At 31.3% G+C, this 12,631-nt stretch overlaps 1 protein-coding gene across 1 annotated transcript; it reads right to left on the bottom strand.

The window, feature by feature from the left end:
* Positions 1-994: 994 nt before the first annotated feature.
* LOC114177420 (bidirectional sugar transporter N3-like) lies at positions 995-2,946 on the bottom strand. Its single transcript, XM_028062752.2, has 6 exons — positions 2,734-2,946; positions 2,349-2,385; positions 2,047-2,260; positions 1,782-1,943; positions 1,570-1,689; positions 995-1,480 (listed from the first exon to the last, which is right to left on the bottom strand). The coding sequence occupies exons 1-6, from the start codon at positions 2,783-2,785 to the stop codon at positions 1,262-1,264; spliced, it is 804 nt and encodes a 267-aa protein (XP_027918553.1). The 5' UTR covers positions 2,786-2,946; the 3' UTR covers positions 995-1,261.
* Between the last annotated feature and the right edge of the window lie 9,685 nt (positions 2,947-12,631).

The following is a 12,631-nucleotide window of genomic DNA, read 5'->3' as shown; positions in this document are numbered from 1 at the left end:
ATATCAATACAACCCATCCTATTTTGAGTAGATTGGTGGACCGATCACAGGATGAGGTCCACTTTTTCATTTCTAATTAAAATATCATGAGTTTATAAGATAAATAACATGTCAAATTTTGAGGCAATATCTTCTAGTAAATATGTTTTTCTTTAATTATTATAAATTTTATTGTTTTTATGTTTAATTTATATTTCAATTTTAGTTTATATCAATTTTGAAAAAGAATTTAAAGTTAAAAAGTTTTACATGGCTTTAGCCCGAATATGTTTCACCAAAAGAAAAACAAAATATTTAAAAGCTGGCATGAAATTATTATTTTATTATTAAACGTTATCAAGAGACCGAATTGAATTGAAACATTGGCCAGGATGATGTTATCTGTACTTTGACATTTTATGAAATAAATGAAAACATTAATTTCAATTTGTGTTTCACGATGATCACGTGTGATTGATTTCGTCTTTTATAATTAAAGTCCATTTTATTTCGTCACAAAATTGTCTTTCAAACTCAATCTCAATTCCCCATTTCAAGCAAAATCCAAAAATCATAAATCGTTTAACTCAATCTTAAGTCATCACTGAAATTGAATTTAATTTCTCAGGACAAGCACACACCTTGATCCAACTAATTTTTCTAAATCCCAAATACCTAATGCATTTCCCTCCATCCCAAAATTTTAGGCAAAGTTCATTTATTTAACCCTAAATCTCTTGCGCGAATCCCAAATCTCTCAAGCAATGTTGAATAGGTTGTTTAAGTTGATGTTAATTTTAAAAAAAAAAACTAAAGGTTGAATATTTCTTACAAACGGATTTCATGATTCTTGAAAAAAAAAATTACAACATTATAAGGTTTATAATTTATATTTTCTTAAATTTGACAACTTTATATCAAAAACAGTATACTAACAACTTTTTTAAAAGGTGAGGTTGTGTATCTATATATGGTAATAATGTCACTTAAGAGCATTTTGAGAAGACTACGCAAGTTAACGAAGGGTATTCAATGATTTTGAAACAAGTCAAAGACAATGATTTTAAAAGATAAATATGATCCTTTTTCTATCCACTGCAGGTGCTGCTGTACTGAGGTAACTATTATGAAGATTCTTGATGATGAAGGGTACACAATAATTCATACATATATAGCATGAGAATTAGAATTTAACATAAAAGTCACCGACTATTTTATATGAATATTATTTCCTAGTATGCTTCGAAGTGCTCCTAAGCACTGAGCATAATGTCTACGATGTTCATGCCGGGCGTTCCTTTGCTTCCACTCCTTCTACTCCTTCTTCTTTATCTATGTCGAGAACTTGAACTGGATACACTTCAGACGTTCCCAACGGGTTCACCACAACAATGTTTTTCATTGGCTCCTCCTTTGCAACAATCTTTGTTTTACTGTTTCTGAACATCGCATACAGCAGCATCTGAAGTAGTCCCAATGCGAAACCCAGCACGTTTGGAACCTGCTCACACATATATACCAACGAAACCGATGAAATTTGTTTTCATGTTAACGTAATTAATAAAAATGTTTGTGTCTGCATCTACTTACAGCAATGCATATGTCCTTGAGGAAGAAACCATAGGAAAACCACGTTATGGCGCTCAGCGTCAGGAAAACTGATAGGTTAAGGGGCATAAACTCCACATTCTTGGTTCGAATAACTTGTGCCTGCTTGAAAATCAAGAAATCAATGAATGTTCATAAAGATTGTTTGCAAGCATGGAAATAGCATTGGAAATGGTTTTGGTTCCTTTACTCACCACAATGCTCAAGGGTGCTGCAAAAACAGCTACTGCAATTGATACACAAACCCATCCAACGACTACCACCCGGAGGGTACCATGCATAGTGAAGAAGGTGACGAAGAAGATCAAGGCAAAGGAACCCACGTTCATCACCATAAACAATTTAACGGTTAACTTCTGCAACAAAAAACCAGTAACGCTAATCAGCGTTAATCAATCTGTAACAAGATTTGTGTCATTCCAATAATTTGATTAGCATTTGGATATATAAGTAATATACCCTGGCATCATCGGTGGCATAGACTATGAACATGACAATGTAAACCGTCTCAATGACGCTTCCCAGTGAGTTAATGGTAATGAGGAGAGTAGCATCAGCAGGCTTGAGAGCAGCATAGTAAAGCCAAAGCATGGAGCTGAACAGTGCCACCAGATAAGGAAGTGATTGGAAACCTTCGGTGGATTTCCTTTTGTAAATCCGATAAAAAGTTGGCCTACAAATCAGGAAAAGGAAAAAATATTTAGCATTCACATTGGTTATGTTACGTGGACGTACGTTACACTGTGTTCATATATACTTACACCGGTGCCATAAACACCATGAAGGAGATAACGTTCCCTGCACATAAAAAGATGGATATGTGTTAAATTCTTGGCTTTTGGACAAACAATGAACAGTGTAAATCAGTAGATTAATTTTATATCAGGTTATTATAACTCGATTTAACTAACTTGGCTGCTAGGGGTTATTAGTAGGTGGAAATGAAACGCAGAGGGAGGTTCTTGAATTAATATAGGTAAATGGAAAAAGATAAAGAAATCAGAAGAAGACGAAGCAAAGCATTAAATTTGCTGGAGCAATTTCGTGTGATACTGGAATACCAGATCTAGAAAATAGTTGAGGAGGAAAAACAAAAAGGAGAAAATTATAGTAGTGAAAGAGACCGATGATGACCCAGAGTTTTACCTAGAATGCCAAAGGCTAAGGCCAAATGATTGTGAGTGTTGAGAATAGCCATGCTTTCTCTTTCTCTCTCTCTCTCTCTCTCTCTCTCTTTGCCTGCTTTTGGTTTTGAGCAGAAGGTTTAGGAGTTGATAGGTTAAGAAACCTTAACTGGGTTTCTTGCTACTCAACCCCTAAAATCAGAGTCAGGAACACAGAAGGTTGTGAAGGGTGAGGTAGGCGTGCATGCCCTATATATACACAAAGGATACAGAAAAGGGGCATGGAAATGATGAAAAAAGATTAAAAAGACAAAAAGGAAATAATGATTTTAACCGAAGAAGTGAAATGAGGGTGTACTTGGCATGCATGTTTCATGGGGGGTTGTGATTGATGTTTTTAGAAGGTAGCGTAGCACAAAGCCATTTACATTACCTAATTTAGGAATGTTCACATGCAAGTTGAAGCATGATTTTTGTATATCCTACGAAATCGTAACTTTCACCGAGTGGAATTAAGGTAATAGACACGGCACGAAAACTAAAGTTTGACATAACATATTGCACTGTGCATAATGGTTTTGGTGCCATGTGTTTGATGGTGGTGGTGGCATTCAGTTTTGCAGAAAAGACACGTTTGTAGAAGTAGATAGTAGATAAAACACGTGAGGGGGGAAGGTAAGAATTACGGTTCATCATGGATTAATAATAATTATATATATATTGTTCTGTAATTCTAAAACTTGGTGAAGATGATTTACGTTATGAGTTAAGGGGAAGAGCATAGACCATAGGATACTAAATATGTGATGCTTTCACGTGAGAGGTTTCCGAAAAAGCTATGCGTAGCGGTTTCTCTCCAACACGCTTTGCCGCATAAGCTTCTTGAATTCAACAAACCTGTGTCATTTCCACGCCTTTACCTTTGTTGTGTCTCTCTGCTTTGCGATTCCCTTCTTTGCAAAACTCTCTTTACTGCATGCAATTCAAGCTTTTCCGTGTTACACTAACATCTTCCTCTGTTTCTCACAAATACATCAGGTTCTTCTTGTCACGTAATATAACATCCTTCATTTATTCTTTAATAAAGGGACATAATTATCACTTTATTTAAACTATTCAAATTTAACGTTCCTAATATTATTTTCACACTCAAATCAACTTTTCCATATACTTTATAATTATTACTCTTTTACCTTTTCAATCTCATTCTTTACAAATACAAAACTTAACTTTTTTTAATGAATAAAATATCCTGTGATTGCTGTAAAATTGCTTTTGTTTTGTTGTTTTTTACTCCAGTCATACTGATTTGACCATGATTAAACTGATTTAATTTGGGTTTGTCAGGTTAAAATGAAAATGAGAAAAAAAAAAAAAAAAGAAAAGTGGTTTGTACTGTTTTTGGTTTATGCTCCCATTATGTTTTTTCTAGAATTTTTATTTTTTCAAATATTTATTGTTTTCTTACACTTCCATATCATTGAGTAAAGAATCAAATTATTTCTAAAGGCAATTGCTCTAACATTTAAATGTTTTTTTATCTTTACTTATAATAAAATCATACAGTGAACATATAACAAAGTAAATATACTTGCGTAGAAGATAAATATTTTGTTCAAAAAGGAATATGATTGGGTTATCTAGATTGTAGGCCTCGGCTTGAAAAATAACAAATCTCAAAATAGAACCAATAATGATAGTAATTTATTTGGATTTCACACAAAGTGAACAAAATTCTCGAAATGAATTTAAAAATAAATACAATTTTGATCATGAAAAAAAGAAAAGAAAAAGAGAGTTAGTGAATGTAGAGGAATTATTTTGATAAGATTTTTCATAATTTATGAAAAAATATATAATTTCTATAGAATAGGAGGACAAATGTGACTATTGAAACAAAAACAAAGTAAAAAGAGGTTGGTAAATTTTCAAAAGTGTTTTTCATAAACCACATTTTAGATATAGTAGAATGAACTCGTTCAAAAACATCTAAAGTAGAACCTAACCTAAGAGAATAAGGCATGATCAATTTTTTTTACACTAGTTAATAAACTTAATCTATATTTAGTCTCTTAATAGAAATGATTTCCTTAACTAAACTAATTACAAGAAGTACTTTTTACTCATTTTGTAGCTGTGCAAGTAAAGTATTCTTTTTCATTAGCCTTTTTTTCGCACTTTCACAAAACATTAACTCTCGGATGGAGATACCAAATGCCATTACACAAATACCATAACTTTGTCAAATTACGTGTGTAGGTGTCTAAAGATACTGTTCAAACCGAAAGGTCAATGTTTTTTTTTTTTGAGTAAGCATCTATGTGTTCATCTTTGAGTATTCACCGTATATACTTGTTTTGAAGATATTGTTGAGTCTTTAACTCTCGTTTATTCTCGTTTTGAAGTTTTCATAAATGCATGATGAGAGATGCATTTTATTCCTTTACACGTGTATGAGTGATGGTACCATAAATTGATTAGTTTTAACTTAGAGAGAATGTAGTTACAATTAAAAGAAATTGTATTTTTCATTTAAGACTAAAAAGATATCTAGATGTAAAATAAAAATCAGAACAGTTTAACTATCAACAATGAGTAATATTCAACTTTTCAACTCAATTACTGATATTGAAAAGAAAATTAACCAAAATATATATTAATGAAGGTTAGATAGAATGGGAATTTTAATATAAGAATTAAAATATATTGATAAAAGTTTGATGGTCTCTGTTAAAAGTTTCAAAGTTGCATGTGTCATTCCGAGAAAAGTGAGTGATACGATAGTCCTTAGGTTCAATTAAGCTTAAAGGTGATATTATAGTTATTTAGAGAATATACTAGTGATTTTGTACGGTTCAGTTGTATTTTTTAGCCAACTGTTTTCTCCCCACCATGATATCTTGTTGTAACCGTCTATAATTAGATTGATCATAATCAATCATTTCACAATTTGAACAAAATAGAGGCAATATCTCATACTTCACATCAACAATAAATGCATATCCCGACCTTTTTACCAAAATTTGATTAGGCAAATCAGATAAAAAATCAACATCAACCAAGACACGTGCAAAGAAAGTCCGAGACTTATTCTTAGTGTACTCATCTAAAGATAAGGGTGTGCCAATGTGTGCAATTGAGAAAATTGTCTTTGGTTGTCAATATTCCAAAGGAAGTCCATATATGCACACCCAAGTTGATTTTTGTGAGATTTATAAAAGTTGAGAAAAAAATCTTAGTCCAAGCAAAAACACGAAGGACTCTAGGAGACAAATTCTGAACTATAATAGTCAAAACCCTTCTCATATCCTTGAGTGAAGAAAAAATAAATTCATAAAATCCTTTGCCAAGAGAAATTGCCTTCCATTGACCCAAATTCTTACAAGCCACATCAAATTTCTTACAAAGATCTAAATACGTGAGGGATTTATCCTCATTTTGTTAACAACATATGTCCATGCAAATTATTTTTTCACTCCTCTATACCAACAAGATAAACTTCTTTAACAATATGTACTGTGATTATATCTCCCTTGATGCAAGGAGAAGGTAGTTGTGATAAAGGATATCACACGTATTATTAAGAATCTGAACAAATGTACATTTTTTGTGTCCACACATTTGAAGAAAATTTAGAGGAAGATGTTTTTTTTTTCTTGATCCATATGTTGTAAACAACCCTAAGGAATATGAAACTCCAAGAGGAAGAAATATATATACCTTAACCCTAAAAGCCACGTGCAAGTAAACAACTACTAACCACGTAACCCCACCAAGAGAACGCAAACGCTCTCTGCAACCACGAGAAGCCAACTACAACTAAGACCAATTTATAATATAGACTTAAATACACATTTGGTCCTTATTTTCGTTATCTTTGTTCAATGTGGTCCTCATTTTTGTTTTGCATTCAATTATATTCTCTTTTCCGTCAAATTTTGGTCAATTTGGTCCTTTTTATTAACAGTGTCGAAATAGTTAACGTTTTTAACCGTGCATACCACGTGTCATTTCCTATTTTTTAAAATTTTTTAAAATTTATTTTAATTTCAAACAAATTGTCTACGTGTCAATGATAATACTACATGATAATACTACGTGTTAGTTTTACAAATCAGTAGGATTTAACTAAACTTAAAATTATTTCCTAAAAAGATTGACAAATATTTAAGCATATTGTCTACATATAGATTTTGTAGTAGGAATTTAGGGTGATCAATTTTTACTTCTAATGTAAACATTGTAATGATTAGAACTAGGAAAATAGGAAATGCGAATATATTCTTTGTCACTTTAGTTTTCCGATGCAACTTTTTCTTTACCGATCTCTTTTTATTTATTTAAGTTATTATCATTTACTTCTTGCCATTTGTTATTATTACAATTTAAATCTTCACCTTCTTCTTGAACTTTTAAACTTGATTTGATTATGGTTTTGTCTCTTGCATTTATTATGTTTGTTTATATACTCTTAGTTCCAATCTTTTTAGTATCGGGTAAGTCATATGAATGTCATGAATTCCGCTGTGGGTAGCGGTTGTGTTTGTCATTATTAGATTGAAATAGGATATGTTTGAGTTGAAGATGACTCATAAGTTCGTAAACACAAGCTATTTTTGGCTTACTTGAGGGGATTGCTAACGAAAAAACTTTTTTTTTTCTTGAATGTACATATTTCTTTGTATATGAGTTGGGAAAATCCAGTTCTCCCTATTTAATATATTTATTTTTACTGATAAAAAAATAATTTGTTTAACATTCTATTTTAAATCTTACACGTCTCAATTATGTTTTTGAACAAATATGCGGAAAGATTTGCTTTGACTACATCTGGAACATTAATACCTTTAATGAATGAAATTTAGAAAATAATAATAATAATAATAATAAATTGAACATGTTTTGGTGATCTACTTTTGGAAATGAAATATTTTTATGTGATTAACAAGTATGATCTATGTAATTTAAACCCTTATAAACATCTTGCATATTCAAATACAAAATAATCAATATATCTAGCCTAAATAAAAGGAACACATATAAGAATATAGGGAATCAACTTTCATAATGTAGTGTTTTCAAAATGTTGTAGTTTTGGTCTTAAGTAGGATGCTACTAATTAGCTTTCATAATGTAGTGTTGGTCTTAAGCGAGATGCTAGTAGCGTCGATGTTCAGGGCGTTTTTATGTGTCAGTGTTGGTCCACTAATAAAAACATTTTTTTTAATAAAAAAAAGCTATCGCTGCCCAGACTCATACCAAGTAATAAAAGAAATATCATTTTTCTTTATAAAGTGTTACCGTCAAATATGCTCATGCTGACTAATAATAGACATTTAAATATCTATTTATATAGGTGCAACATCAGTCAAGCCTAAGCAGAATTATTTATAATGGAGTAGCATTGGTCAAACTCACGCTAAATAATAAAAAAAATAAAAATTTATTTATATAAGTATACATAAACCAAATTCACACTAAGTAATTAAAAAATATATATTTTTATTTATAAAGGGGTTCTGTTGGGAAGCCCACGCTCAATATTAAAAGAAATTTTTGTTTTTTATAAAGGTGTAAGTAGAGGAATAAATAAACAATAAAAATATTAATAATAGAATGGCTCAAGTTCATTCTAAACGTACAAATTAACCATAAGGTGTATAAACAATTTTATTTATATATATATATATTATCAAATTTTTTTAAAAGATTCTATTTAACATTCAGTTTAAAATGGGTTACAAGAGAAGTGTTTACTGCTTTAACATTTTCTATTTATTTTGCAGCACCAATTGTAGATTAATTTTGATCTAATAAACCCAAATTTAAACCACAAATCTTCGCTAAAAGTTTGAACAACGAGTATATAAGGTTATTGATTGTGATGAAGTATGAATTAAGTAGAGAAATGTGGGTGTGAGTGGGTAGTGCAATATGAATGAAGTAAGGTGCACCAAGGGTGCGTGGAGGTGGTATAGATTGAGCTTTTTGGTGACAACTAATAAAAGAAGAAAAAAATGAGTGCTTTGTGTTGATGGTGAGTGCTTTCTGAATGAGGTGAGGATGAAATGTGTTGGAAAATATATGATTCTTAGGTGTTGTAGATGGATATACGACCCAAACGGGCCCGATGACCTAAACTCGTAAGGTCTGTCCAGGTAGTCAATATTATCGGGCCCGTCCAGGTTATCGGGTTAGTTCGGTCGTCGGGTCCGTCCGGGTCGAAGGGTTCGTCTGGGTCGTCGAGTTCGTTCGGGTCGTCGGACCGTTTGGATCATCGGGCCCGTCCGTGTCGTAGAACCCATCCGGCTCATCGTGTCTGTCTGAGTCGTCGTCTTCGTTCGGGACGTCGAGCCTGTCTGGATCGTTGGACCCGTTCGGGACGTCGTACCCGTTTGGATTGTTGAGCCCGCTGAATCATTGGACTTGTCCAAACCGTCGGGCTCGTCTGGGTAGTCAATCTCGTCCGGGTCATTGAGGTCGTTTAGCCCGTCCATATCGTCGTGCTTGTTCGGGTCATCGGGCTCCCTCAGATCATTAGGCTTGTCCGAGTCGTCATGCCCTCCAGATCATTAGGCCCGTTCAGGTCGTCGGGTCTATTCGGGTTCTCGAGCTCATCCGTTTCGTTGGGCCTTTCTGGAACGTTGAGGTCTTTTGGATCATCAGGCCCGTCCAGGTTATAGTGCTTGTCTGGGTCGTCAGGCCTCTTAGTGTGATCAAGCACGTCTAGGTCTTCAGACTCGTCCAATTTGTTGGGTCGATTTGGATCTTTTGGCCTTAGGGCTCGTCTAGGTCGTCAAGCCCATCTGGGACTTCGGACCGGGTGATTGGACATGTTTGGCTCGTCAAGCCTGTTTGGTTGTTTAGACTCGTCCGTGTCGCTCTACTTGATCTTCAACTTTAGCTTAATGTAGTATTATTTGGGGGGCCTAACCCACCTTAGCCCTAGCCCTAACCCTCTAGAGAGGGGGCTTTTTTTTTGGCCCCTCATTTGGGGGCCCCTAAAAGGGGGCTTTATGAAGAGTGGGTCAGGGCTGACCCATGGGCTTTATGAAGATTGTCACCTTTAGTATTCACTTTCGTTTAGATGTGTCAATTTGGTACCCATTTTTTAAAATGTGTCAATTGTGTTCCAACTTTTGAAAAAGTGTCTCAATTAGATCCCTTTCAAAACAAAATTTAGTAATAAAAGTCATGAATAATAAAACATGGATTAACAATTATAAAATGTAATATATTATAATATCATTTTCAATAAAAAAATATGAGTATAACATTTTCAATAATACTCATATTTTTTAATTCGGACCTAATTGAGACATTTTTTCAAAAATTGGGACGTAAATGACACATTTTTAAAAGCACTAAACTGACACATCCGAACGAAGATAGATATCATCCGACTAATTAAACCTGAGCTTTTGGGTTGGAAATAACATCAATCCCTTATGTAAGTTATGGTTAAGTCTTATTAATTTTTTCCTCGATAACCCATTAAATGGAACCAAGGTTATTTGAGTAACACAAGTATTTCATTAAACTTAGTTTTATCTAGAGCGGAAAAATTTTATTTTACAAGTTGGGAAAACTTCCAAAATAAACAGAGCATTAAAATATGTCTACATTGATTTAGAGTATAATTGACATAAAATGTGGATATATTGATTTTTTGTGTGGGTAATTCAACAGATATACATAAGTTAAAAAGGTTTGGTTACTCATGATTCAGCGTGAAGATAAGATTGAATAACCAAGATACTTAGCAAGCTGGGGTAATTACAAGTCACTTAATAAAACACCAATCAATTGTTTACATTAAATAATGGTTCAATAACCCTTTCAAGATATGATATATACACACATAATATGTTATTATATTTTTCTCATTTAATATTTTTAATTAAATTTCTTCCACCCAAGGTTAAATATAAATTTTATTAAATAAAATTATCGTGTTTAATAATTTATTATTATTCAATTAAATGAATTTAATATTTTTCAAGAAATTAAATGAGTAAATCATTATTTAATACAAAATCTCACTGTTTTAAAAAATGCATATTCAAATTGATAAATGAATTCGATTGCATGCTTCACGGGGAGTAGATTAAATGCAATTTAATCAAGCAAAGTATTCTTCTTTTAATCAAATTTGTATGGCGTTTTTCGTTAAAAAAATATGCCTTATTGGGTTATATTTGAATAATATTTGCATTACATATTCAAAAAACTATATGAAATAAAAGTTAAATATATTTTAAAAATAACTTGTTTAGAAATACTTATTTTAAGTTTAAATAAATTAGCTAAATATATTGTAATGTGTTAGGTATATTTTAACCCATGCGCCTCTTAAAAAACTACGGGTAGGCTAATTTAGTTAAATGCTTATATTTATTTAAGTTGACCTTTTCAGGATTTAAGTAAATTTACTAATTTATTTTAAATTTTAAAATTTGTTTTAAATATTTAAAAGCAATTAAGAATATATATATATATATATATATATATATATATATATATATATATATATATATATATAAATATATACTCTTTTTATGCAACTTCCTTTAGGGTAAAAATATACATGTCCTTTGGTAACATTTGATTAATAATAAATACAAAGTGATTCAATATATTTAAATAATTAAGGGTATAAATAGTTTTATAATTTATTTATAATTATATAATAAAAATTTATAATTATCATTGGTGGCAATAAATAAAAACAGTCGCCCTCGTACGTATAAAAGTTAAATGAAAAGAAACGAAAAGAAAAGGGTTTCTATAAAAGCCAAGTGATTCTGAATAAAGGAAAAGTGGAGAGATACAAATGACATATAAAAGAATAATAAACAAGGAACAAGAGAAGAGAACGCGACAAAAAAAATAAAAATCACACACATTAATTATGGATTAATCACACATTGCAAAAGTGTATACACATAAGATAATTCGTAAAATGTAAATACAATAAATTAAAGAAAAAAAACATACATAAAAGAATAATATAATTCAATTGATAATGAATTTCAATCTACCTTCATTATAGAATTTAATGTGAACAAAAAAAAAATAATTTGAAAATTTTCTTTTAGTGAATTCTTACTCTAACTTATAATTTTTAATATTTCCTGATACCCTTTTCATTTTATACAACATATTTCATATAATTAATTTATATAAAATGTATCTAAATTAACGAAAAAGATATGAGTACTGTTACTAAATTAGAATGTCACTTTAGCGGTTCTTTTTAGACAATATTAGTTTTACTATAGAAGTTAAGAGACTAAACGTTCTATTGATATTATCGATCCCATATATTAAAAGTTGCATGTCTTCTATTGGACAATCTAGTAAAGTTAAATGATTTATGAACCTTAAAAAGATTCTATTGAATCAATCTTTACAAATCTCCACATTGGTTCAACATAAATCTTTTAAGTAAAATCATCTTAAGTCCATTTCAAGCTTAATAGCTTAATGGCCAATTAGCTAGATCAAATTGAAATAATGAAAGAACTTGATGTTTGATAAAGTTTTTATAATCATATTAGAGGGATAATGATCTATTAAAACTTTATCACCTTCATGAATCCTTTAATAATATTATTTCTTACAAAATGTAATGTGATGTGAATGTGCTTCGTTCTTTCAGGATGTACTATAACATTGTTGTTATTGTAATAGATGGCAATAACTTGATTTGACACCTCCAACTTTTTGGCTAAACCCCATAGTTAGAGGACTTTCTTCACTACTTTTATCATGACAATATATTATGCTTCAGTGGTTAACAAAGCTACTAACTTTTTGTTGAGAATAGTCCAAGTGTGAGTCGAAAGTTCTACATTAGATAATATAGACAAAATTAAACACTATATAAGAATAAAGACCCATAACACCATTGCCTTAAG

Source organism: Vigna unguiculata, chromosome 3 (genome assembly GCF_037176805.1).
Source record: "Vigna unguiculata cultivar grain cowpea cultivar isolate G323 ecotype 2 chromosome 3, ASM3717680v1, whole genome shotgun sequence".
Lineage (NCBI taxonomy): Eukaryota > Viridiplantae > Streptophyta > Magnoliopsida > Fabales > Fabaceae > Vigna > Vigna unguiculata.
This window is presented reverse-complemented; position numbering and strand designations above follow the sequence as displayed.

What these genes read in the sequence shown, in the direction of transcription:
- LOC114177420 (XM_028062752.2), bottom strand. Translation starts at nt 2,785, where the DNA reads ATGGCTATTCTCAACACTCACAATCATTTGGCCTTAGCCTTTGGCATT. An exon ending in ATGCCACCGATGATGCCAGG is followed by an intron (nt 1,944 to 2,046) that starts GTATATTACTTA and finishes TTTTTGTTGCAG; the next exon opens with AAGTTAACCGTTAAATTGTT. An exon ending in CAGCACCCTTGAGCATTGTG is followed by an intron (nt 1,690 to 1,781) that starts GTGAGTAAAGGA and finishes ATTTTCAAGCAG; the next exon opens with GCACAAGTTATTCGAACCAA.